The sequence below is a fragment of the Cebidichthys violaceus genome, unplaced genomic scaffold, assembly GCF_023349555.1.
Source record: "Cebidichthys violaceus isolate CVI_PGR_0920_01 unplaced genomic scaffold, fCebVio1.0.p SCAF_2, whole genome shotgun sequence".
NCBI lineage: Eukaryota > Metazoa > Chordata > Actinopteri > Perciformes > Stichaeidae > Cebidichthys > Cebidichthys violaceus.
This window is the reverse complement of record NW_027176372.1, coordinates 5799176-5825872: the sequence shown is the minus strand read 5'-3', so window position 1 is coordinate 5825872 and position 26697 is coordinate 5799176. Positions and strand designations below refer to the sequence as shown.

The 26697-nt window shown below is 39.9% G+C and overlaps 1 protein-coding gene across 2 annotated transcripts; it reads right to left on the bottom strand.

Moving 5' to 3' along the window:
* Positions 1-273: 273 nt before the first annotated feature.
* On the bottom strand, positions 274-26226 carry LOC137875164 (F-BAR and double SH3 domains protein 1-like). Of its 2 annotated transcripts, none has more exons than XM_068714174.1 (21): positions 26206-26226; positions 22482-22579; positions 22275-22320; positions 20310-20383; positions 18717-18861; positions 18451-18587; positions 17002-17065; positions 15391-15519; positions 13559-13681; positions 11760-11855; positions 11382-11498; positions 8266-8370; positions 7330-7485; positions 6636-6764; positions 6038-6121; positions 5412-5556; positions 3236-3336; positions 2454-2564; positions 2117-2258; positions 1932-1987; positions 274-1734 (listed from the first exon to the last, which is right to left on the bottom strand). In XM_068714174.1, the coding sequence occupies exons 1-21, from the start codon at positions 26224-26226 to the stop codon at positions 1555-1557; spliced, it is 2259 nt and encodes a 752-aa protein (XP_068570275.1). In that variant the 3' UTR covers positions 274-1554. The 2 variants fall into 2 exon arrangements, with proteins under 2 accessions (XP_068570275.1, XP_068570276.1); XM_068714175.1 differs by having other exon boundaries at positions 1607-1739.
* Between the last annotated feature and the right edge of the window lie 471 nt (positions 26227-26697).

Below are 26697 nucleotides of genomic sequence, written 5' to 3'. Positions count from 1 at the left end.
AATTTATTATCATTAGCTGGGCCTGGAACATATGTACAGTATATTACACATGCTGTTGATGTGAGAGACTTGTAAATATACAGATGTATCATTATTTACTCTAATGAAATAAATACCATAACTTTGCTTTTCAAACCTGTGCAAGTGGGTCCTTGTTGAGCTTGATGACATCACAACATGACATCAGTCAAGGACACAGGAAGTAAGGAACATTATATCACACCAACATGTTACACACCATATTATTGGTATTAGTTTAATTCAATCCACAATGATACAAATAAAAAATACAGTACAAAACAGTTATACAAAAGCAGACTAAAATGCAAAATAATAGTTATTTCTCTTTATAGATGTACACAAACTAATTTCATATAATATTGTGTTATATTGTAATAATTGTAACTGTACAGTACAATGTTTGTTTTGATGACCAATTCTTTTGGTAAAGTCACAACTTGCAGAATTTAATACAGTATTTAATAATGTATATTATTCTGCAATTACCCATATAGGAAAAGACTATTAAGGTGTTGATGGATGTTTTCTTTACTGTACTATTCTTTATATATTCCTTCAGTTAGTGTTTAAGCATTTTAAACCTTGTGCATCACTAGGGCCATTTTTATAGCTTTGCCTGTTTTTTAAAGCATATGGCATACCACCCATAAAGGGTGTGACCTTTTTTGTGTTCATTTTGTAAGTTAATTTTGTAAGTTCAACCCTCCTATAATAAGTCTATGATAAATTGATGATCTGAATCACAGACAATCCGACAAAAATGTTCCAATCACAGCATAAAGTTATGCATTCTATATATCTGGCTTTCAATCTAGAGCCCCGGCTTCAAAATTATATTTCTTTCCCAACAGGTTGAGTTTCCTATGTGTCATGTTATATTCCTGGTTGGTACTAGAGTTAATGCTGCTGTATGCAATGCATCAAGATCAATGTTGTTGCTAATCACTGAAACATGTCAGACTGTGAAAACATATGTTTTTTAAATCCCCCTGGCATTTAGTATACATCAAATTATTGATTTTTGTGTGTTTTCTTTCCATAAAAAAATAACAGTGACATATTGAAAACAAACGAACAGTAGTTATGATCAGGAGTGAAGTTGGTTACAAGATTTAACTCAGTGAAGGTGGAAAATAACATTACTATATAATTGTATGGCAGTATGCAGACATTTTTTTACATCAGAGTAACTTATTTGAAGGGATGCACAGGGGTTAACTGTAAGGGTCAGAGCTGTGCCGGCTGCTATTCAACCTGCTATGCAAATATTGCTTCCGAAGGGTCATTTGTCGAGAGCTAACAAAGTAAAAGCTCAGTTGCCTGCGATGCTAAAGCTACACACTATGTCTGCTATAATGTTTTTCACAACCACTCTTACTTAAATGTTAATGTTATACCACCATTACACTGAATGTTGGTGCACGTATTTAAGCAGCTACACTTTGTTTCTGCTGTTAGTTCTGTTAGTTCCACTGTTCTGAAGTGACTTATGGGTGATTATGCTATCTGCTGTAAATTCACATCACCTTACAACTAAGTCGACCAGTCGGAAAACCTAAGAAATACAGAAGCAAACAAAACAATAATAATAATAAAAGTCACAAAATCAGTGTTCCTTTGGTCCTTACACGTCATGTATAACATTGACAGTGACTCCAGTCTTTGCATCAAGGCTGAGGTGAAGGCTTCTGTGTTGGAGGAGGAGGAGGCGCTCTACACTAAAACAGTACAGAGTGAAGTAAACAATTTGCAGATTATCACGTTTCACTGTCAGGTCAAAGATAATTTATACAAGTATAATCAGTATTCACCAATCCCCATTTCTCTATTTAGTTTTTGAATGCATGCTGTTATGCCCCAAACGATATGCATAAATACAGAGAATATTCTTTTTTATAAAAAGCACATACTGGTCTTAGTCGAATGCTGGAGAAGTCTGGAGAATTGCGGCTGCCGCCTGCAGTGTCTGATGGGACAACACTGACAGCCATTACCATCTTAACTAACACATTTAGTTTAGAAAAAACTCTAGAAATGAAGTAGATGAAGCAACAAACAATAATCTCTGGCTGGAACAAAGTTTGACACCACTCACCTATTGAGTTGTCTGCGAGCCTTGGGGGAAAGACCTGCTGTTTGTTCTCCACACAGCCAGGGGGAGTAGCACTAAGCGCTGAACTACAGCCAGGGTTGGAAGGGATTGGGATGGAGGGAGGCATGGTAGTGGTGGGGGGAGGCTGAAGAAAAAACAAATAAATAACAGAGGAGCAGCAAAGCCAGTCAGAAAATTAAATAAACAGAAATGAGTTGAGTTGGGTAAATGTCAGAGGGTGAGTGGTATAAAGCTTTTAGCATTATGTGAGTTTTGTAAGATCATCTAGAAAAGTCATGATTTACAGGATTATTCATGAAACCAGAGAATACAGTCTAACCTCCTCCTCCTTATCCTCCTCCTCCCCTTCATCATGAACGAGCTCCACCACCAGTGATGGGAAGAGACCGATCCGTCCATTTAGCTGTCCCTCCCAAAACCCATCATCCACCTGTAAAACAAAACATTCATGTAGATAATTTAGTGAGATAGACACAAATAAAAAGTAAGAATAGAACAGATAGACGGTTCATAATAAGAACAATTCCAGCATTGCCTCATGAACCCATCTATTCCTTCTACAAAATACTCTAAACTCAAGATCCACTTATAGCTTTTCCAGAGCTTTCATCAACATCTCATGGCCTTTATCACCAATTTAATTTCATCAGTTGTAACGCTTCTGTCTCATGATGACAACTAAATGAATTCCATCGCAACCGAAAGCAAACTCTATTCCCTGGTGGAGACAGGGGGGTGTGGTCGAGAGCTCTGAATAAAACTAGTGAGTGGACCTTAAGGTCATTATTTTTTCAAACTGCTGTGCCAGCGACTCCTGTTTACACATGAAACTGTTCAGCAGTTGAGGGGTGTTGTGAATTTTAATATGAGAACCAACACTATGAATCACTAAGGTTAGCCAAAAAAACTGGAGTCAAGCTGAGACTGATGAAAGTGGAGCCCTAGTATTGCCCCAGAGAGCCTAAAGTAAATCCAGACAGCGATGGATTGTGGGATTTTGAAGTCTGCAAAGATTTGCTGTGTTCTTATAAGCTTAGGCAACAGAAGACGGCATATTTCTGAGGCTTCAGGCCCTACATTAATAATACAGATAACACACACCTCAGTGTGTTGGCAGCGGATCAGGTGAATTAGTGCCCCCTCCTGGAAGGAAAGCTCCTCTGCACTCTGGGCCTGGTAGGAGTACAGAGCTCTGGCTACACCTGACACAAGATTCAAGTGAAACTGGATTAGTAAACAAAAACAAAAAACAAATAAACGATAAAACAGACTATCAAAACATACATGGACCAGGGGGGCACACTCCTCTGACTAGTGGCAATCGTCTAATGCCTAGCGGCACTCTTCTGACTAGTGTTGGCAATCTTCTTGACTAGTGGTGGCACTCCTGTGGCAACTATTGGCACTGGCAGCTTGTGGCACCTACTGAAACCTACATATAAGCAGAGGAAGAGTGAAGATATTTTCAGACTTGTATTAAAAAAAAAGAAAACATTTCGGCATAACCACTTGTCGGTGTCAGTTGGCACTCTATAGATGCTTGGATGCCACGAAAAAGGGAAAAACAAACACAAAAAAGTAAAAAACGTCATTATTGCTGCTAATTATTTTTGTCTATTAAAGTAGGCCTGTATCAGTAGACTGTATTTTTGTTCCTTTTTGTTTCAAAACGGCCTGAATTATAACGTTGATGGCGGAAGTATTTCAATTAAGTAAATTTCCAAATAAAGATGAACCTGGTTGCTCACTGGCCTACAGTTTTAAGCTAACTACATAGATTGAATTATTCAGACTGTTGCTGAGTTACATTTCCCATTTGATTTCAATGGGTGCTGTTTACATTCAAGGGTTTAAGATCTACATGTAGAAAAAGGTTTTTCTCCTGTTAATTAGAATCTAGATAGTTGTGTGGTTATAATCACTGTTACACTCGAGAGAGGTGTGCGTGTTCAGGTTTACCTGGTGGAAAAATAATACCAGTGTTGTGCTTAGTCCAACAGTGCAGTTTCCTCAAAGTAAAGTAACATAGTAGTGGTATAACAGCATAACATGATTTGTTAAAAATTGTAAAAAATAAATTAAATTAAATTTTAAAAAAGTATGTACATTATACATATTATGGTATATAAGTGTAATATATTATGAAGTGAAATGTAGTAGTAGCAAAACAATATTCAGTATAGTACAGCAGCATTGCATATTGAAATTATTAAGTCTACAAATGACAAAAGAAAAAAACGCAGCTTCTCTGACTCAACTAAAATCCATACTATGATGATGAAACTGATTTACGGCAGCTGACCTGTCGTAACAACAATGGGTGTTCTCAGGAAATGTGGCTCCGCTCGCTCAGCTCGGCAGCTTCTTGACGGGTACTGAACGAGTGCCACTCGCTTGCCACTGTCCTGACGCCTGACTGACGCCTGCCACTGACTAGCTACTGCGGTGCCAGTGCCACAAGGAGGATCTCGGCCTTGCTGATGTTTTTTAGCTCCAGCTTGTTCTCTGGGGGAATGCATGCTTTGGCCCGGTTAAATATTACATGTATTAATTAGAGCATTCACATAAGAATATAGCACTAACAGAGCGCTAAACATATTTTGAATCAATGAAAGATTCTCTAAAATTAGCAGAGGGAGGTGCGTAGAATCAGCTGTTTGCGCCTTGCGTCTCTCTCCGGTTGACTGTTCCTTACTTGTCGTTTCCCTTCCGTCTGTGGATTGCTACAATGGGGAAATTATTGTAAATAATTATTGGAATTATTTTGAATCAATTCTGCATGCACATTACATCAATTTAGGGAGCCAGCATATGATAGAGGGCTCGGCAACATGCTCACATCTCACTTTCACATTAAACTGCAGAGTTGTCCACCAAAATAGCTAGTTTTAGCACTAGCATTGGTGATAGAACGTTATTTCCGCAGCACTGGTGAGGTGCCACTGGTCGTGAGGTGCCACTGCATGTGAGGTGCCATGCTACCAGTAGCGTGCCACATGTTGAAATTCCTAACATGACATACGCTTGTAAGGGATGCCTGGTTTGACGCAGTAGCCAAGTAGTGTATTAAATGTAAACTATTGAAAGTGAAAGTTTTGAAATGGACTGCGGATGATTGCATTGCATGTCATGTTCAGGGGCCGCACTAAAGGTTTCTAAAGGGAGCCAATTTGAGCAACTATGCATTACATGCTTACGGGAGACTGTGTTTCAAATACAATATGTAAGTACCTGATACATTCAGCGGTACAGTAAGTAACACATACAAAAGACTGACCTCTGCTAACTGCCCTCTCTTTATACCCAGTGGATGAGGTGGAGCTGAAAGAACTGTTTAGCTGAATGGCATCCTCTGAAGGTAGACACAGGAACTGCACATAGCGTTCTGGAACATACCCCACCTGACCACACGCGTTACACACCTGGACAGAGACATGAACAAGTAGAGATAAAGATGAGACACTGGAAAACATGCACCCTTTAACTCATTGAATACAAAATAAAGAATGTTTCTTTTTTAAGTTACTGGGAGGAACTTTTAAGTGGTTATGAAACAGTCTCAATCGAATACTGATGCCTTTATAATACCTACAAAAGTAAATGAGACCATCAGCGAGAATATGTTTATTTCTGTACTCCTAAACCTAAATCATCAGCAGCACAAAATCTTGCAGGTTCACCAGAAGCCTCTCAGCTCACGGGGAGTCTTAAAGAGTTAACCCATACATGGACATGGACATACATGGACTATGTAAAGTGGAAGGAGTGGAAGGACTGCAGGGCGTGGCTAGGCAAGCCGGTGTGTCTTATAGAAGTATCTGTGTATTCTGGCAGCAGGGGTATCATTCTCTGTACATATACCTTGTAAGGTTACAATGTAACCAAACCAAATTATCAAACTACCTTCAGCCAGTCCTCCATGTCTCCATCCTCAATCACTTGAAGCTCTTCCCCTTCCATGATTGACAGCTCATCTGACTGGCTGGCCTACAGGAAGTAACATGCTTTTGTCATTATGAATTCTTTAAACTTTTTCCAACTGCAGCACTATATATACAGGATACAACTCTGTCTATTGCCTTTGTTGAAAACAACTGCAGTTACATTTGTAATTTTTTTCTGGAGATTTTCTGAAGAACATTGTGTAACTTTTCCATAAGGTTACACAGATTTCAGAGGTCAACAGTGTGTAGGATAGGCATGACCTTCTATCTTTTAACAACATCAGATATATTTTTTCTAGTTACCTTGTTGATTTCTCAAAATGTTCTGGCCTATAACTTGAATGTACTTTCCCATATTGTCATGACCACAGGAAAAAGAGAGGTGTCAAGTTGTCATGTTGACATATTTGAGAATTGCGTGCTTTTGTTTATTTCAAAAGCATGGAGGGAGTTCTGAACGGGACCATGTGAAGCCCTGATCCTAACATTAAAGATGGTTTGCTTCTTTTGCAGAGGTAAACCACCTCTTAATTGAACAATATTTCATTGATCTCTACCTGATAGCTATAGACAACTCTGCAGGCTGCAGGGTATATACAAACTCCAGATGCTGACACTGGATCCACAAAGATGTCTCCGTTCTCATCATCGTAGTCCTCAAAGTCAGTCAGCTCAAACTCATCCTCCTAAAAAGACACGCAATGAAAACTTCAGTGTACGTCAGTAGGCAAGGTATCTCACATATTCTTCTCAATATGGTTCATCCTCCAAATGTTACCCTTCTTTGTTATTTTAGTTTTAAATTAGAGGCCCACAGCCCACCTCGCTGAGCAATGGAATTAAATTTTTTCAATAAACACAATGTTTTCATCTCTCAATGACATGTGTTTTTTTCCAACTGGAACAGTTGTTGACAGATTTGACTTAATGGAAATTCTATATTTTCACTATCATCAACAAGTCCCATTAAGAGCCAAAACCAACAATGATTGTATCCTACGAACAAGTGTGTGTGTGTGTGTGTGTGTGTGTGTATCACAGCCTGATATATCATATTTCTCTGTGCCATAGAGCTCCATTTTTGAACACACACATTGTTTGTGTTGACTCAATCCTACATAAAACGTCCTGCGGCTACTTCACTACTGAAAATAATCCCCAACAAATGCCCTATTTCTTCCAGTTTGAGTATTATTTGATAATAAAAATACAGTGGACTTTTTTGGGAAATTCCTGAGTGTGTTTGCATACTGAAACGTCCTCAGTAGACTTCCTCTGTTCACTGAGGCGTCTCTCTCTCTCCAGCTCCTCCTCTGCCTGGTTCATGGCATTGTGAAGCCACATTTCAATTCCTGTGACGCTGTCTGACAACAAAGCCAGACGGGCTTCTGCCTTCACCCTGCTGAGCTGAGACAGGAAGGAAATAAGACGCACAGTCAGTCAGACACAATCACACACACAGACAGCAGCTGGGTTTTGTTCTCAAATTCAAATTGTCAAATTAACACGAAGTCTGGCGCTTCACTATATGAACTTTTTACTTTCCTTCATTTTGCTGGTGTATGTAGGAGATGTGCAAATGCTGTTTAATATTTGTTTTGTAGATATCTGTTAAGCACTGGAGCACAAAGAAAGTGTTTTCTGTGGTTGAACTTGGAATATTGGTTGAAGTGAAGGTGAAGTGAAGATTCCAGTTCTAAAAATAGATAACGTTAAAAATAGATAACGATAAAGTTAACGTCGTAAACAAAACAAAAACTTAAGGCAACGAACCTACGCGGTAAGGTTTAGTAAGAAGTGGCGTGGCTTAAAATAACTATGTTTGTGACATAATTTAAGTTATAGATGTGAATTAAGTAGACTTTTGGTTTCACATGGGACATGAACAGCGATCTCCAGGGTGAATGCCTTTTACAATACTTTTCTGCCAGCACATTATAGTTTTTCTACAGATTTGTTTCTTATATGTGTATCTACTCCGACCTCCTCCATACATGGACTTCTGCAGACTTTGAGTAGAAACATCTTAGATAATTGGTATTATCTGGGGTTTTATTTTGATATGCTTTATCAATTGATGTGCATTCTTCTATACATTAAAGAAGGAAGGAGATACTGAGAGCTGAATGGTAACAGGACGAGGTGAAGAGTAGAAGTGATTAACTGACATGTTGGATTTTTTATTACCTTGGCCTTCCTGACACTGTCCTGCACCTCTGCTATTTTCTGCTCCACACTGAACCCCGTCTCCCCTGACAAGAGCTTCAACCGACTCTCTAACATCTGTAGAGCCTGACAGAGAAAGAAAGACAGAGATGAACAATGATTATATTTTTTATGGCCTGCCCGCTAGTAGGGCCCTCCGGGACACTTGTCATACATTTGTATTGGCCGAATCTCCCCAAAACGGCTGTTTTTGGCGTCCCCTACGGGGCATTTAGAGGTCCGCTAAAAATCGGCTGAGAGCGGGTTCAAACAACATATTTTCTCTAGTTTCAGGAGGGAAAAAATGGTTCCCGAGGGTCCCAGGACGGCTCGGGAATAAATTCCCAAAGTTTGGGAACAGTGTGCCCAATTGTCCTTTTATCACAACTGTCCACAAGGGGGGAAGTGAGTTTTGCCGTTTGGGCCAAAAAGGGACATTTGAGGAGGGACAACATGTACAAAAAGGGACAATTGGGGCCTATCGGCCCAATTATCACTTTTTGGCCCCATTGACCCCCCCAAATGGCACAATTGCAGCCAATCGTCCTTTGCCAATTGGGACAAAAGGGACAATTGGGGAGCCAAAAGGGCCAAAAAGGGACACTTCGGGGGCACGTTTGGAGGGATTTGGAAATTATTTTAAATGATCAATAACTCCTTAACCGAGCATCCGATCGATCTGAAATCAATATTTCTCGGACCAGCATGAAATTGTAGGATATTGGCATTTTGGGCCAAAAAGGGACAATTGGGTTGGGACAATTGGGTATCACTTTTCTCCATGTTCTCCATGTTAATGGATGAGAAGTGTCCCTGATCCCAATTGTCCCTTTTTGGCCCAAAATTCCTCGATGCCATCAGGGCCAAAAAGGAACAATTGGGTTGGGACAATTCAGGTTAATTTGGGCCAATGTTAAGTGTTCCTGGCCATTTCTCATACATTTACATTGGCCCAATTGTCCCAACCCAATTGTCCCTTTTTGGCCCAAAATTCCTCAATGCCATCAGGGTCAAAAAGGGACAATTGGGTCTGGACGAATGGGCCAAAAAGGGACAATTGGGTTAGGACGAATGGGCCAAAAAGGGACATTTGGGGGGCCAAAATGGTCAAAAAGGGACAATTCGGGGGCGAGAGCCGTGGGATTTGGATCAATTATTAAATCACCAATAACTCCTTAACCAATCATCCTATTGATCTGAAATTAATATTTCTCGGACCAGCATTAAATTGTACGAAATCTGCATTTTGGGTCAAAAAGGGACAATTGGGTCGGGACTATCAAGCCCTAATTTAGCCCGCCCTTTGGGCTAGGCGGCCTATTGAGCAGACCAGCCCCTTCGGGCTAGCCAGCACTTCGGGCCAATATCTCCCCAGCCCTTCGAGCTGAGGAGATATTGGCTGGGAAAGTTGGGCCAAAAAGGGACAATTGGGTCAGGACAATTGGGTCAAAAAGGGACAATTGGGTTAGGACAATTGGGTATTAATTCACTCCAATGTTAATGGATGAGAAGTGTCCCTTTTTGGACTTATAAGGTTTCCCTTGTAAATCAACCAAAAACGGACATTTGTCATCCATTTGAATGGGCAAAAATTGAGGCCAATTGTCCCACCTTTTACCCGAAAAAAGTGCTCCAAATCCCCGCAGGGTTCGGGGACAATTCGCGGTACAGTTTAGGGGCAAATGTCCCGACTTTTACCTGGACAAAAGTGCTCCAAATCCCCGCAGGGTTCGGGGACAATTCGCGGTACAGTTTAGGGGCAAATGTCCCGACTTTTACCCGGGAAAAAGTGCCCCAAAATCACGGAGGTTTAGGGGGCGATTTTCCCGAATTTTACCCAGAAAAAGGGCTCCAAATCCCTGCAGGGTTTGGGGACAATTCGCGGTACATTTTAGGGGCAAATGTCCCGATTTTTACCCGGAAAAAAGTGCTCCAAATTCACGGAGGTTTGGAGGGGCTATTGTCCCACATTCTACCCGGAAAAAGTGCTCCAAAGCCCCGCAGGGGCCGGGGACAATTCGCGGTACAGTTTTAGGGGCAAATGTCCCTTTTTTACCCGGAAAAAGTGCTCCAAATTCCTGGAGGTTTGGGGGGGCATTTGGCACTACTTTTACCCGGAAAAAGAGCTCCGAATCCCCGCAAAAGTGGGGGACAATTGCCGGTAATCCGGGCCCATTCAAATGTATGAGAAATGTCCCTTTTTTGAAACTTCCCTTATTTAGGCGAAAAATTGACATTTCTGATTTATGCTTATAGCCCTACTGTCCCGGCCAATATCTCATCAATACAATGAGCTAGGATGCCGAAAAATGTACGCTACCATCTCCAACATGCCTAGATCATATGGTATGAAAATTGAACGGATTGGACAAAGTTTAGATTTAAAATGGTCAAAAGTCATAATTTGGCCCATTTGTCCCATTGGTTAGAGTCATTCCTATGTTTTGAATGGGAATAGTGCCGAAAAGTCCCAATACTACCCCTTTGGCCGGACGTACAAACACTTCCTTGTTAATACATGACCTTTGACCTCTAGTGTCCTAATGGCAGCCAATCGGCAAAAACGTAAATGAATATCCTTAATATTCAATGGTAGTTGTACTTGGGAGACAGTTTCGACCCCGATCGGCAGTAAATACTAGTACTGCTTGTGCTAGTCATGAAAGTAGTACTCGAAAGCCATATATGTACCATTGTGGCAGTATTTACTGTCAATTCTTATGTTCTCAGTTCAAGTAGTATGCAAAACACAGTATACACCCCATTTGGCCCGAAAAGTCCAATACGTGGTCCAATACTGACCCCCACAGGAAAAGTTCCCCTGGGCCGCCGTGTGCCCTATCGTCCCTTTATGCCCCCACTGACACCATGTAATGTCCTACAAATGGCCAACGCATGCCTTCCGGGGGCACTTTCTGCCATGTCCCATAGACGACCTATTCAAAAGTTGGGACATAAAGCTGTAATTATAGACTCCAGTAATAATATAATAACTTTTAGAGAAAGCTGTATTTCCTGAAGAAAACATTCTGAGGGCCACTGCTACACGCATTCATTAGCTCAGGAGTGTCTTCCCAACTTTGAAATCAAAGTCTCACCCTCTCTCCATGGGTGATGATCTTGTAGTCTTTAGCAGCTTTTGTAGCCCATTTCTTGGCCTCCTTAACCAGCCAGCCCTCTGCTTCTGAAGCACAAACCTCCTGTAGAGCAGACACCTGCACAAAAGAGAGACAAACATATTCTTCATTCTTAAGCTTTCCATGTGTCATCTTGTACACATCTGCGTAGTGCAACTCAATACAAGCCTTATATCATAAAGTTATTCTATGAATGTTATTATATTCACACCTTCACATGCACACACATACACCCATGCTTATTTATTGTTTTGGCTTAATGATGAACATTCTTGTCAATTCTTTCCAATATCTAAATGAGTTCCCCCATAGTTTCCACACACAAACATGCAGGCACACCTTGTCATGTGGAGCTGGCTGGAAGGTGAATTCAGGGGTTTTGCTGAATACGACAGATTCTTGAAGAAACTGCAGAACGTTTTTCTCTCTGGTCACCTGACAATACAGCAACCAATCAATGTTAACCAGGAACAAACAAAACAATTCCTCCTACCCTATCCTTTTCAAGAAAAAAATATCGAGAATTTGTTAGAGAGGTTTGGAAACGTATGCTCTGACAATATAGAAAAGGTCTGTGGGTGCACCTCAAGCAACCGAAACAGCACATAGCAGTCATGGTTTCAAACCAAACTGGATACCAAATTGCACTGTATCACTTGGGTGTGAGTGGACAAAAACCCAGTGTTTTCATCTGTGCCACCCTTGTAACGTCATAAAAATGCAGACCTAGGTGTTAAAATGCTTTCCAAACACTCGCATTTTGAAGGGAACAGCTTATGAGATTTCACCAAGTTGCTACATTAGTTCAGACATTTTGTGTATGTGTTGAATTTTCTTATGTAAACTTTTGTTTCTTGTACCTAGATGTACCGGTAAGCCTCTCTTAGCTATTGCCCCCACTCTTTTTATGTACTTGTACATTATTATCTTCCAACTTTTCTTGCATCTCTCATTTCCCTTACATTTTTCTCCCGTGTTTAATTTGTGTTTTTATTTCTTTCTGCATTTCTGCTTTTTCCCAATCTGCCAATCTTGCTGTAACCTTTACAGTTTGTTTTGCCTCCACCACCGTCTTTGATGAGACAAGGTGAGAAATGTCTTATGTCTGGTTTCACAGGCGCCACTGTGGACAACCCCGTCTCCTACAAAATTTTGTTCCCAAACAACTAAATTGCGTTCTCAATTACATTCCGAGGCAAACATATTTTCTTTTGCCTTATGGTTGCAGTTATGAACATGAGGTTAACAAAGAAACTACTTGGTAGGTTTAGTAAAACATTAGAGCAAAAAATGAATATGTTTGTTACTTTGTTAAGGTGATAAATTTGATATTCAGCGCATTAATATAGCTGGCAAAAACTATTTGCTGTGTAAAGATAAGTAATGTGAAGTAATGTCTAGTGCATGTCCGTGTATGTGAGTGTGCTCCACTGTCTAGCTCACGAATGCCGCTCTGCACTCGCTCGTACGACAGTTACAGATGATAATGCAGTCCCAATCAAATGCGTTGACGCGGTAGGGCAGTACCACCTTTCGATTCCCCCTCAGGAAAACATTGTTAGCTCTGTCAGCACCATTAGCTGCGAGCTGTGGGCTCAGCCGTCAAAATGATGACAGCTGTTGAGAGGCAATAGAAATGCTTCCAATCTTGTATGGCACCTTCATGTTAAATCAAAATAAGTCAAAGATGACATTTGGCTTCACACAGGACCCAAACAACGGTCTCCTGGGTGAATGTCCTGTGTTTGCTTGACCCATCCATCCATCCACCACAACCTCCTCCTGAGGTGGACTTTTGCAAACTATGATAAGAAATGTATTTGTGATTGTCAAAAATGTAACTTTATTTCAACCATCATTTACATTAGGTACATATATAAAAATTGGCCTCTGTATTTTACCCATCCATAGCATATTAGGAGCAGTAGGCTACTGTGAAGCGTCCATGGAGCAATTTGGAGTTCTGGGCACTTTGGCACAGGACACGTAGCAGCCAGGGATCAAACTGCCAACCTTGTGGTTTCTGGACGACCCCCTCTACCCCATGAGCCATGGCCGCCCCATGACATGACAAAAATGTTGAATGCTTTACCGTATACAGAACACAAGTAACACTGTATGCACATATACAGACATACCTTGGCAACACTCTCCCATATCGTGCTGTATAGTTTGTGTACAGCAAGACAGGTGTCCATCTCTGCCCCACACAGCAAGGTAAAATGGCTTCTTAAATCATCGTAAACACCACCGTCCATTTGCTGATTAGAGAAATAGAGTACAAGTGTCAGTTTTTATTATTTCAAGTTGTTTTGCCATCATTTTCAACACTCCAGGTCTCCTGGGTGAAAGTCCTGCATTTGTTTTAATGGACATTCTCACTTGTTTTACTCATTGTTATACCAGACATGTCACGGTTAGGCTGTTTTTCCCCTGTGTTCCTGTGTCTCTGTGTGTCTGTGTGTGTGTGTGTGTGTGTGTGTGTGTGTGTGTGTATGTGTGTGCTTTGGGCGTGGCTCCGCCCTGGTCTCCTCCCAGCTTCCTCCTGATTAGAATTCATTCACCTGCCCAGTCAACCCAGCTGCCTTCCATCAACTCATCACTCAACAGTATATCTATCCCAGTTCTTCATCCCCTCTTCGCCAGATCATTGTTACACCTCAGTGATATTTTTGTTCGCTCTTGGCAGCGCTGTTTAATTATTTTTTGGCGTTTATCCAAGTGTTTCCCATTGCCTTGTCTTTCTGTGCCTGCGGTTTGGATCATCCTTCCGGCTCCCCAGTCTGCCTCGTCGTGCCCGGTTTCCCACCCTCGCCCTCTCGTCCTCGGATGCCTCGCTGTTCCATGACATTTCTCCCTTTGTGTCCTCCCGGGAATAAAACCCTTTTTAATCACTCAGTATTCCCTGGTTGTGTCTGCTTTTGGGTCCACCACCACACCCTAAGACTACCTATACAGACAGTTTTTTGGTGAGGATATCTTGTGTTAATCTGACATTTTATATTGTCCTTTTTGCTTACTTTAAGCAGAATGGTGTTGTCTCTGTGTATTTACTGTATTTTCTGTAATTTATTGTTTTTAAACTGTGTAAACCTTTTGGTCAGGGTTCTCTAAAGATGCCATGATCTCAACTACCAGGAAAATTAAAAGTTTACAGTTGAAATAGTTAATTTAAACTAAAAAAAGAATTTTGTAGGAGACAGGGTTGACATTTCTGTTGCCAAAATAAAATTGCTGTCATCTCTTCATTCTTGGTCTTAAATACAGCATTTCACTTTGCAGGTAGAAGGAGTAAAGATCAGTCAGTTGCCCCACCTGTAAACCTTTCTACCATTTAGTTAGTGTTAACTTATTATGAGGATGGCTGAGAGTTTTATTTTTTTTTTAATTTAAGACCAAGAATGAAGAGATTATGACAGCAATTTTATTTTGCTAACAGATATGTCAACCCTGTCTCCTACAAAATGATCTTACCATACAACAGGATTCTCAACTACATTTACATGGAGACATATTTTCTCCCACCTGGTTAATGTAGATTGAAACAAAACTACTGGGTTAGGTTTAGTAAACATAATGGTTTGGCTGAAAATAAGTATGTTACGTTATTTAAATTAAGTTACAGACTTAAATTAAAATAAGCCAACTTTGATTTGGTTTCACATACAAACTGCTATCTCCTGCGTGACCTATTTGGTAGAGAATAAGTTTCCCTCGAAAAATTCAGTTTCATGTATGGGAACGTCATTTTTAGGAGACCAGGCTGGAAATGTACAGATTAAGTGAATAAGGGGAAAGTAAGCTGTGTTTTGTGCACTGTACAGAGAAAATATGTCAGGAAATGATGTGGTAACTGTTTTATCAGATACACAACTCAAACTGGCTTCCTGTGTGTGTGTGTGTGTGTGTGTGTGTGTGTGTGTGTGTGTGTGTGTGTGTGTGTGTGTGTGTGTGTGTGTGTGTGTGTTACCTCCATAATATGTGGTAAGTCGTTGGTGTAGTAGTGTTGATGATGGCCGTTGACTGCGGATAACGCCAGCAGATACTCATTACGAACTTCAGTCAAGCGGTTGTCGCACTCTCTCAACCTGGCGCTGAGCTGTTCACACATTATTTTTTTAGATCAAGTGAAACATGTATCAAACATCACAAACTTTAACATGAAAAGAGGAACCAATATATAGAATATAGACCACTGTAAACCACTTACAGTACTGTATTTAACTGAATTTATGACAACTTAGAGTCACCTAAAGTCAGTGTTTTAAGACTATTTGATAATGGAAAAAATAATGGATACCCAGTGTGTATTGTAATAAGCTGCTGCATAATTTACATATCCGATTCTGACACCAAATGTAGCCTGTTTCAGTTTATTGTTTTATCTTAAAGGTCTGGACACAACAGGATTTTGAAGGATCCTTTCGAGGAGGCAAATTTAATCAATAGGAAATTGCACCATTGACCAAAATCAAGCTGTCTCAGCTGTGCTGATTTTTCAAGACAACGGAGAGCTTTTTGTTAGTGTTGCATCATTCACGTTTATCTCCTCTGTTGGAGTATAAACTGCTCCACAAAACCACAATGGTTTGCAAACAGTTTGACAATTCAGACACCTTTGTTGACAGTTAGCAATCTCCTTAGCGCTCTATGACCTTTCTTCAACAAAATGGTAGCTTGCAGTTACAGCAGTTCACCAATACAACTGCAAATAGTCTGTCACCAAGCTTCTGACCCTCACCTACAGTATTTCTCATGGACGAGCAAGTGTCACTTTGTAATGTTACCGCTCCATTACAGTTTACACGTTTACTGGAAGTAGTTAAGTCTGAGCTGCTCTCATGGATCCTGTTGGCAGTTTCCAGCAAAAACTACTGATAAAACCACTGTACACTACCTGCTGAGCTCCAAACAGTAAACAGACACAGTCTAGCAGGGAAATATAGTGGAGCATTTAGCAGCTAAAGAGACAGATATTTCCCTCAGGAACTAAAGGAAACCAAACTACAAACTAAAAGGAAAGAGCATATAGGACTCACATTAATCAGGTGGACACTAGCACAACTCTGTTTGCTAACATGTTAGAGGCTGAAAATGTTTGGTCGGATTGTTTTGATGTTTTTCTATCCCTCAAGCTGTATTTAGCTTGACAACAAGCTGGGCCATAAAGTATATCCTGGAAGCTATAGGCCCTGCTTTTGAACGGCCTTGTACAACATTAAAATCAAATAGTGTGCTCTTGATGATGTTGAGTGTATTTAAAGAGGCAAAACTATTTGAAAAGAAAACATTGCTTAAAATCAAGTTATCTTTACTTAAAAGACTGCTCAGTCATGGGCATATCTGGAAGCAGAAGAATATTTGTCAGACTAGTTCCCCTCATATTTCCTTACAATATGTAAAAGCCCTATAAGGCAAATTTGTGATTTTTGGCTATACTGTATAAATAAAGCCGACTGGACTTATATTAGGAATATGTTGAGTTGAATGTTATTACTGAAACTTCCATTTGGGGACAAACAGCACAGTTAATTTCTATTATATAGACCTACATATGTTATAGTTAATTTCAGATTCATACCTTAGCGGTCATCTTATGTAGTCCTGTTTTAAAGTGGAAAATCCCATGTTCACTCTTTCTGGCTCTGGAAGACACAGTTAAAACATATTGATATAAGACCTCATCAATGGCCACACCGCTGCTGTAAACTGTTTTTTTGCAGTCATTGTATTTTCCACAACACCGTCATTTCAGAATTAAAGCCTTGCCAACAAATCAAGATATTCTGTGCACAGAAAGTTAGAGGGCATTATTTTGCAACAGAAACGGGTAGTGTTGAGTTAAAAACAAATATGTATTTTTTTTCTACAGATAGAGACATAGAATGTTGCTGGTATGATGTTATTAATATACTGTTAAAAGATTATTCTCACTGTCTACTTTTGCAGAGAATATAGATGAGACCTTGAGTCTCTAGAAGAGACACAGCTTGTGGGTGATCTAACCTGTTAACATGCGCGCCAAAATAAAAAGCAGAAGGTTTCGCAATGCCCACATGCTGCTCACACAGGCAGTGTGGTCCTGGCCTCAGGCCTGAATTACAGAACTTCAAGTTCATCTCAGTTCTTTGATCTGTACATGATTGATTGAATGGCTTGAAATCTATAGACCTGCTACAGAATATTGACACCAACTGCTTTTGGATTGGTTCCCAAGAGTCCTCACTTCACTATACAATTCTGTCTGCCATAAGTTGCGCTCTCCTGGGAAAATGAATGATTGATTTACAGCACAAAGCTGTGACTAGGTACTGTTGCCAACTCTTTTCCAATGATAGTAACTAGCACTAGCTCCAAAATAGCTAAAAGTTGCCAGATTATGTCATCTTCTCATTTGCCTTTTGGTGATGTCACCACGCATTCATTTGCATAGAACAATCAAACCAACACATAGAAAGATGCGACGGAACACCAAATGTTCCGTTTTGCTCTTGTCAGGTGGGCAAGGCTTGGTTCTGGCTCGACTGATTTAAATATGGCGAAAGGGTCACAAACTTTCTAAATTTACAGATGAAGAGTAAACTAAAATATGTTTCTGAAAACAATTGTGGTGAGAAAAAAGCAATGCAGTAATAGAATATTGATTCATTTTTTATCACACTGCCTAGTTTGACTGTTTGAGCTGAGTTTCGCAAGCCTGCTGCATTGTGATGGAAGGACATCATTTGCATAAAGTTGAGGTTGAGTAATGATTGTGCATATTTAGGATGGTCAGTCAACTCCCTGTGTCGTATCCATCATGCGGCCGGCTCTCTTGCTCTCAATTGAATGGGATCTGTCAACTTCACATACGGATTTGGTGAATCTCGACCTTTTGAGGTTGTCTTGGTTGCAGTGGGGGAGAAGCTGCCTGTGCATGTTGCAAGTAGGCCCTGAGGAAATGCGATAGTGGTGCCAATAATATTCCTACTTAAAAACGCTAGGGGGGAGGCTGATGTTTTTCATGAGTTACATCATAATTTTTGTTTACCTGGTCTGCGCATCAGCAGCTTTCTCTCTGGCAACATTGGCATTGTGACTGAGTTGGTGGTAGCTCTTCTTGATCCTGTGTAGCTCCTGCAGAGCATCCACCACTTCACCCTGTACCCTCTGGAGCCGCTCCAGGCCCTTACACGTACACACACAAATGCACGCACAGCAAAAATATCCATTCAGCCAACAGTGTCCTTTGGTAGAAATGTCAGGCTCTGTGTAGTGTGTTAAAATGTGTTTGTATACTGTCTGCAGCTCTCTCACTCTCTTAGCTCGGATGTCCTTCGCATTGCGATGACTTCTGGAGGCTTGTCCAATCAGCTGGCGGTATTCCTCTGCAGCGGCTAGTCGTGATGTGGCAGACTGAGCTGTAGCATCTACCACTGATCGCCACACACCAAACACACTCCTGAAAACACACACAGATATGGACTGACAAACGCTGATTAAGTTCACTTCAAAGTTCTTTTTAAAAGCTCAGTCAGTGTCAGTACACATCTAAGCACCTGCCTGTAAATATGTGTGAAAACTCGACCAATACTAATATTATTATGTGCCATGAAGACACATGCCTATTATATCCCTTCTATATTATAATGTAAATAGCCACAATGCACCTTTGAACATATTCCTTCTCATACTGCATGTATACTTCAATTTGCACACCTAATAAGAACCATGCATTTGCTATGTTGCTTTGCCCCTGATTCATTAATATCAGACAAGTCAGACATTTAATAATGATCAGAGTTTTTTCTAAAATGACTTCTCTTTGTTCTCTATGTAAGTAGCCTGGTTACAGCCTCCTAAACAGACCCCGATGTAGTCTACAGACCAAGAGGTGTGACGCTGACACAAGTTAGTGGTGCAGATCATAACACTCACGGTTCGGATCAGATCACGGATCGGATCAAAGATTGAATCAGCACAAAAGAAAAAACGGAGTAAATATAACTTTTAGAGATCCCTCGTCTGAGTTTTTTTTACCGCTGATATTAATTGCCGATTATTGATGATCCATACTGGCAGATTGTTGTTTGATTATAGCAGCTGGTCTACAAGGCTTCAGACTTTTTTGCCACTGTCCCAAAAATCATTTCAGCCGCTCTGAAGTCTGTAAACCATAAAAAACACACAATTCCAATGATAAGGAATTAAAAGATTGTATTTTTATGGATTAAAACAAATCTTGTCATTAATAGTTTTAATGGTGTATTATAAGCTGTTTAGAGCTAGTGTTAAAAGGACATAGTTCCTCTCTAATATCTATTGTATATAATAATGTGAAAACATCTCCTTCAAACAACTGGATTTATTCAAGTTTCTCACCAAAACTACATTTTACGAGTGTGAACACATCATGATAACGTTTATGATAATTTACCTTCTTCCAATACTCATTTTCATCTAACAGAGCCTGAACGCATCATAAGGTAACCGAACGGAACCTTCATTCTCCTACTGTTAATTTAAACACGGATTGATTGTTTACAATGTAACATTATTAGACAGCGGCGAAGAGAAAAGCATAAATGCCTAATCACATATTTTACTGAATATTGGCAGATAAAGGTTGTCAGAAAAATTATATTTCACAGTGTAATTAATCCGGGGTCAATATAGGAAAACATATTGACTCAGTGCCATATGCGCTATCATGCATTATCACCTTAAAGATATATATTATATTTACACAACAACTTTCCATACTGAAAATGACATCAAAGCAACCAGGTACACCTAGTCTAGTGGTTGGTTTTGGAAAATATAGTCATCCTCAAAAAAATAAACAGAAAGCAGTTGTGTGTGTGTGTGTGTGTGTGTGTGTGTGTGTGTGTGTGTGTGTGTGTTTATTACCCAGATGTGATGGCATCTGTATTGCCTCTTTGCCAGTCTCTTTTCTGGTACTGGACTGCTAATCTCTGAAGAGCCTGAAAATGCACAGTTTACCACCGGATCACAACCTCAAGAAAAGACTGCAAAATGTAACTAGTGCCACTAGTGGGCTTTTTCATAAAAGGTGCTCATTTAGCTCATGTTTATGTTATGTGAAGTTCCCACAATGCCTTGCATTATTTTGTATTACATCCAACAACTAGCAAGGTCTCGTAATGAAATATTTTTGGTTTTCATGTTATTTAATTCTGACCTCTTTGTCTCTAAACTTGCACTAAGCTGTGTGCATCGTGTTATTTGTATATTTTGTTACTTCTTTGACTTGCTATTGTCATGATTACATTGGCCTTGTTTTGCCTTAATATTATGTCAAGTTCAATATGTCCAATATTTTAATATATAACCAAATACCAAAAACTTTCAAGCGTCAAGCATTAAACAACAACTGATCAGTAGATCTTTTTTATATTTGCTTCAAAGCTAAAGTTGGGTAGTATAGTTATAGTTATAGTTGGGTACGCATTTGTAAGCAGTAGTGTGGACACTCTATACACACACACACACACACACACACACACACACACACACACACACACACACACACACACACACAGTTGTGTTTTCATGACATTTGGGGATATGTACATTCACTTACATTCATTTCCTGGAGACTTATCCTAACCAAAACCGTAACCACTACCAGCCTTAACCTAAACCCTTCCTTACCCTAACCTTAAACCAAGTCTTCACCCTAAGATATAATGATTATGTTAATGGCACATGCATTTTGTCCCCAAAAGGAAGGCAAGTCCCCACAATGTGAGTGTGTAATCAGACTTGTGTCCCCACCAGACTAGTAAAACACGCCCACATGTATAAGATGTTCACACACACATAAGTGAAACATTCTCCACCAATGTGCAAACAACACATGAAGCTCTCTTCAGAGCATTCCTGAGAAGGTAAGAACTTGGTACAACAGGTAAGAGAGTTCATTTAAAATATGGAATCTCTTACCAATTGATTTAAATGGACTTGTTCTTATATAGTGCCTTTTTAGTCCTACCGACGCAAAGTAGCTCTCACACTCCATGTCATCATTCACCCATTCATACACTGATCGCAGGGGCTACCATGCAAGGTGCCACCTGCCCATCAGGACTAAGTAACATTTATAACCATTCATACACCGTAAGCCGCCTTCGGGAGCAATTTGAGATTAAATGTCTTGCCCAAAGACACATCAACGTGGGCTGGAAGAGGTGGGAATCCAACCGCCGATCTTCAGATTGAAGGATGACCTACTCTATCACTGAACCACAGCTCAAGGGAGGAAATTCGGTCACTGTTACAGCTGTGCCCCAGTATTTTATCTGGTGTTCCCCATTTTCTATGTGTCTCCTGTGCTCCCCTTTCTGTCTCTCTGTGTCTGTTCTTGGTGTTTGTGCGGTGCTCCCTCTCTCATTTTCCTGGGTCCTGCTCAACCAGAATGCTGCTAGCAATCACCTCTCCTGCAGATCAACCCTTCGCCACATTGTTGTCTCAAGGCTAGTAAATTCTGAGAACTACTATTCATGTTGTTTTTCCAGCCTGACATTAAAGGGATAGTTCAGATTTTTTTGAAATAGGGTTGTATGATTATTTATCTATATTTTACCTACAGTAGATGGCGGTCGACAAAAAATATACATCAGTCCACCAATATACATCAGTCCACCAGAATAATTCCTATCACAGATGGCATCTGTGTTAAAACATACCAATACACACACTGTACACACAGAGTCAGAGGGGAAACAAACAACAACAGCACTCAGGCACTGATATGGGATCTCAAATCAATAAATCATGAGCATTTCCAGTAAAAAAAAAAAAAGTTCCAGTTATAGGACTAATAGTGGACTAGAATAGCTTATGTGCACTCACCTGACCATACTCTTTCTCTATAGCTGCTCGTTGCTTACTGAAAGTCCTTGGGAAACAGGGAATAACACAACACACAGCATCAAAAGACATGTCATTTGGCATGCTTTCACTCCCCGTCTCTCTGTTGATCTTTTTGCATATGGCCCTCTGTCTCATTGAATACAATGGGAGGATTTCATGCAGATATCAATTGTCTGGTAAATGTACCTGATCTCCTCCAGCAGTTCAGTGTCCTGATGTTGTTTGGTCTGCAATTTGCTGAGCTGCTCTGAGAACACCAGTTTCACCTGCTGGCTCTCCTTTACCTGCACACGCACACGCACGCACACACACACACACACACACACACACACACACACACACACACACACACACACACACACACACACCAATATGTCATTCTGCATAATGAGAACTTTACTTTTGATACTTTAAGTATATTTTGATGCAGGTACTGATGTAGTAACATTTTGAATGCAGGATTTGTAACAGAGTATTTCCACACTACTCTTAATTAAAGTAAAATAATTCAATACTTCTTCTACCACTGGCCATCAGTCAAGCTTGGTTATCAAACAACACTGTCCAGTCAGTAATATTTTTACCATTATACGGTTTCGCAACTACCGTTAGTAAAATACATGATCAAATTAGTTCATAAATAGAAAACACAGCATGTCTATTATGAAGAAAGTTAATTATGCGCCTATAGCTTAATCTAAAAAGTCATAGCAGGTAGCCTAGAACAAAGGTGACAACACAGGTTACACATCCAGGTAACTCTTGTTTGAAGAGTCATGCGGGAGTGGTTACAAATTATGATATTTTGCCCATCTTTGAAGACAGTACTTTATGAAGGTCAAGTTACTGCAATGTCTCATTTTTGTTTTTACATTAAATGACAATATACCATACATGTAAATGAGACTGTACGTGTTACCAGCCTTAGTGTGTGACTATTAACATTAATAGTATTAAACTGAGTTGATCAATATCTGTGAACTGACTGCAACTTAATAAAAAGTAGGGATAACATGCCATAATTATCATACAGATTATGCAATTTACCACACACACACACACACACACACACACACACACACACACACACACACACACACACACACACACACACACACACCGACTTCACTCCGTTTCCAATACACTGACTACATGATGTTATCTTGCCTGTATTCACTGCTCTTGTCATCCTATTGTTGTTCTGTTTATGTAATGTCTCTTGTCTTGCAATAAAAAAAATAAAGTTTTAACAAAAGAATAAAATAAAAGATGTACATTTTCATGGACGCACAGGATCTCTCAGTCCACAAAAATCTTAAAATACGAGAAAAAAAAAAGAGTTCAGGATGAAATAATATGAATAAATGAGGCGATTCACCTCACTTGGTGTCCTTCAGTGATTGGCCAGGCCAAGGTTAATTGGTACTTAACGCAATATGAAACCTACTGAAACAGGCTTTTTTATGCCACAAGAGGGCGCTCAAGGGTTATTAAAGATTATTAAAATATTAAAGATGGGGTTTGACAATATTGCTCCGAATATGTAAGCAAGCAGGAATGCAGCAAAACAACACTAACCACTGCCTCCAAAAGCACAAACGTCGGGCAGAAAAATGCCCCTTTGCTGTAATATAATCACATCATACCAAGGCCTGTCATGAGCTATTGTTTACATTTTTGTTTAAATAGATGTCTGTTAAGACACTAAACCCAAAGGCGGTAACACAATGGTGATTAAGCCTGATGAAAGTACTGTAATAGAAATTTGCGGTATTACGAACTTGGTGTCTGTGGCGACATTCCCGGAAAAAATGCAGTATTAGGGCCTGTGTCCACATAACGTTTTTCTAAGTGCCAGCGTCTCTTTTCAATCGATACGGCTGCCTAGAGAAAAGACACTGGACCCAACGTGTGCCACCAGGGAGGAGAGGGACCAGAGCTGAGATGGAAGCTATGATAACCCAGGCCCAAAGGCTACTCCACTACTCCGCCTACTGCTGGCTGTCTGATGCCCGGTCACAAGAAAATAAGATGGATGAAATCAGACTTCAGGCGAACCCATCAACGGGAGGTCGGTGACTGCTGAGCCCACATCTTCACAGAGACCTGGATCCATCGTGGTCCAGCATCAAGCTACACTTGACGGGCGGACAACAGGACAGAGAGCAGGACTCCGGTGGACCAGAGGAGGAGGACTCATCATGATGCTTGGTGCTCAAACAGTCAAAGTTAATGGACAATGTTTTCCTCATGTTTCATTTTGAATGTGAACATGTCGGCCATATTATCTGCCCGGAGAATTGTTTTTGTTGATGCTGTGATGTATATTAAAGAAAATACATTACAGGAATGTACTGCTGTTTTTGTTTTGTTAGTCATGTGTTTGTTGTGTTACAATTGGGCTACAACTGCATTTTGTCATGCATAATGACAATAAATGATCATTGAATCCTTGAATGTTGTCAAGATATTGCTGTCATAGAAATTATTTTAAAAAGTGCTCGGAGGGCTTTTGCGTTGTGATGTAGCACTACATAACGCCCTGCGGCCGCTTTTCTGTCCGAAAAAGGTGCTATGTGCACACAGGCCCTTATCGTTTTTCTGCATGGCCTACAAACAAAAAATGGAATTATAAACACAATTATGAAAAATAGCATGTTAGTTTGGAATTTTAGACACAGCCCAAGACCACTTTATTCTACCAGAGAGGTGTTTGAACGGCCATTAGATAAGCTCTTCAGTCTAAGCAGCCTTTAGACTTCATGGCAGACCTTTGACTTGAAAAAAGCACAGGTGTAACTAATGATATTAGTTATGCCCGTGTTCCATTTCCCATCCCATCAGTGAGCCAATATTTTTTCCTTATGAGGTAATAGATTACATTCAAACACATTCATCTCATCTGCAATGACGTGAAAATGTCTACCATGACAACAGTTGTAATAGCTGATCTTTGAAGTTCGTAAATCAAAGGCATTTTTAACATAGTCACAGTCACATCATAAGAAAATAATTTTTCTTCTTTCATCATTTTTCTTTTTCAATGTTGAGTTCTCTTTCAATAAAAAAAGAAGTGTTTCTCTTTCAACCAGTGTTAGGTGTTCATTTAGTGGATATTCAAACAGGGTTTGAGAGTCAAATTCTTAATTTCTTGAGAGGTAATATCAACCATTAAGCTTTCCAAATAAAACAATCCAAAAGACATCCCTTAAAAGGTTTGTGTAAAGGTTTTTGAAAATTCCTGTTGTGCTGCTAGAATTGTAAATTTTTCATTTCCATTTTACCAGTAACACAAACAATTTTGAATTGCTTACTCTCCCTGAAAGTCATAAATTAAAGTAAAACGACAAATGTCGCCAATGATAAATTGTAAAATTAGTTATGGGTTGCAGACAGAGAAAATATTTGCTTTCACAGGAGTACTATTAACTATAATGTAAGTAACACTCCAACTAGAGTGCAAGATGTAACGTCTCAAAAGTCATAGGGTCATAAATGCCTTATAACATACACGCTTAGCTTGTACAGTACATTTATTTAGAACATGTAACCAATACCTTGAAGAGTAAGTACATGTACTGTGGTTGGTATTCACAAAATGTGCCAACATACATTTTCAATACTTGCAGACAGCTGCTTTCACAGAAAATGCATCCACTATCAAAAACTAAATATTTAAAATGCCATATGTATAGATTATAGTATATATACATCATAAACCTCTCTCACCTACTGTATCTCTTGAAAGCAATCTATGTATTATTGTACAAGTATTAATTATAAAACTTTAAAAGGACTGTGTGCCAGAGGAAGAGACATGAAAGTAGTGGAGTAGTAGAGACACAAAGTGTGTTATCAGTAAACAGCTCTAATATTAACTCTTCTTGCACACTAGTCTATGGTACCTTACCTTTCTGGGTGGTGGCTGCATAGCTGACAGTGCTGATAGTGTCCCCTTTTGTCTCTGTTAATATGTTACATTACTGCTACTTCCTCAATATTTCCACATGCTGCATGCATGCGGTCTCTGTCTCTCTTTCTCTCAACCTCGCTGTCTCTCTCTGTCTATCTCTCTCTGTGATGCTGTCTTGGAGAAAGCCTACAGAGGGCAGCAAAGGCCAATTACTACATCATTAAACAATAGGACAAGTCACATTGTCACAAACGTTGCCTTGAACACAAAACAGCACAGGTATGTCAACATTTTTTCATGTATGTCCTAGAAACATTTCTTACATGCCCAGAAAGAGCCAAAAAGACCCTTTTAAAGCAATTTCACTGTAATCGATTGGGGACTAAATCACCAGCCTCATTCAGAAGAAGTTCAGCTGAAGCAGTAGAAGGCTTCAGCACTTGGACAGATCAGGTGTATGTCTTCCACGGGAACAGCTTAAAGAACTAC

Bases quoted from the DNA above. Each gene is read 5' to 3' on its own strand.
- LOC137875164 (XM_068714174.1), bottom strand. From the start codon at position 26,226: ATGCAGCCACCACCCAGAAAG. The intron at 20,384-22,274 runs GTGAGTGCACAT...GTGCATTTTCAG, and splicing joins TAGAGAAAGAGTATGGTCAG to GCTCTTCAGAGATTAGCAGT. The intron at 1,735-1,931 runs GTATGTGCTTTT...GTTTTAGTGTAG, and splicing joins CCAGCATTCGACTAAGACCA to AGCGCCTCCTCCTCCTCCAA.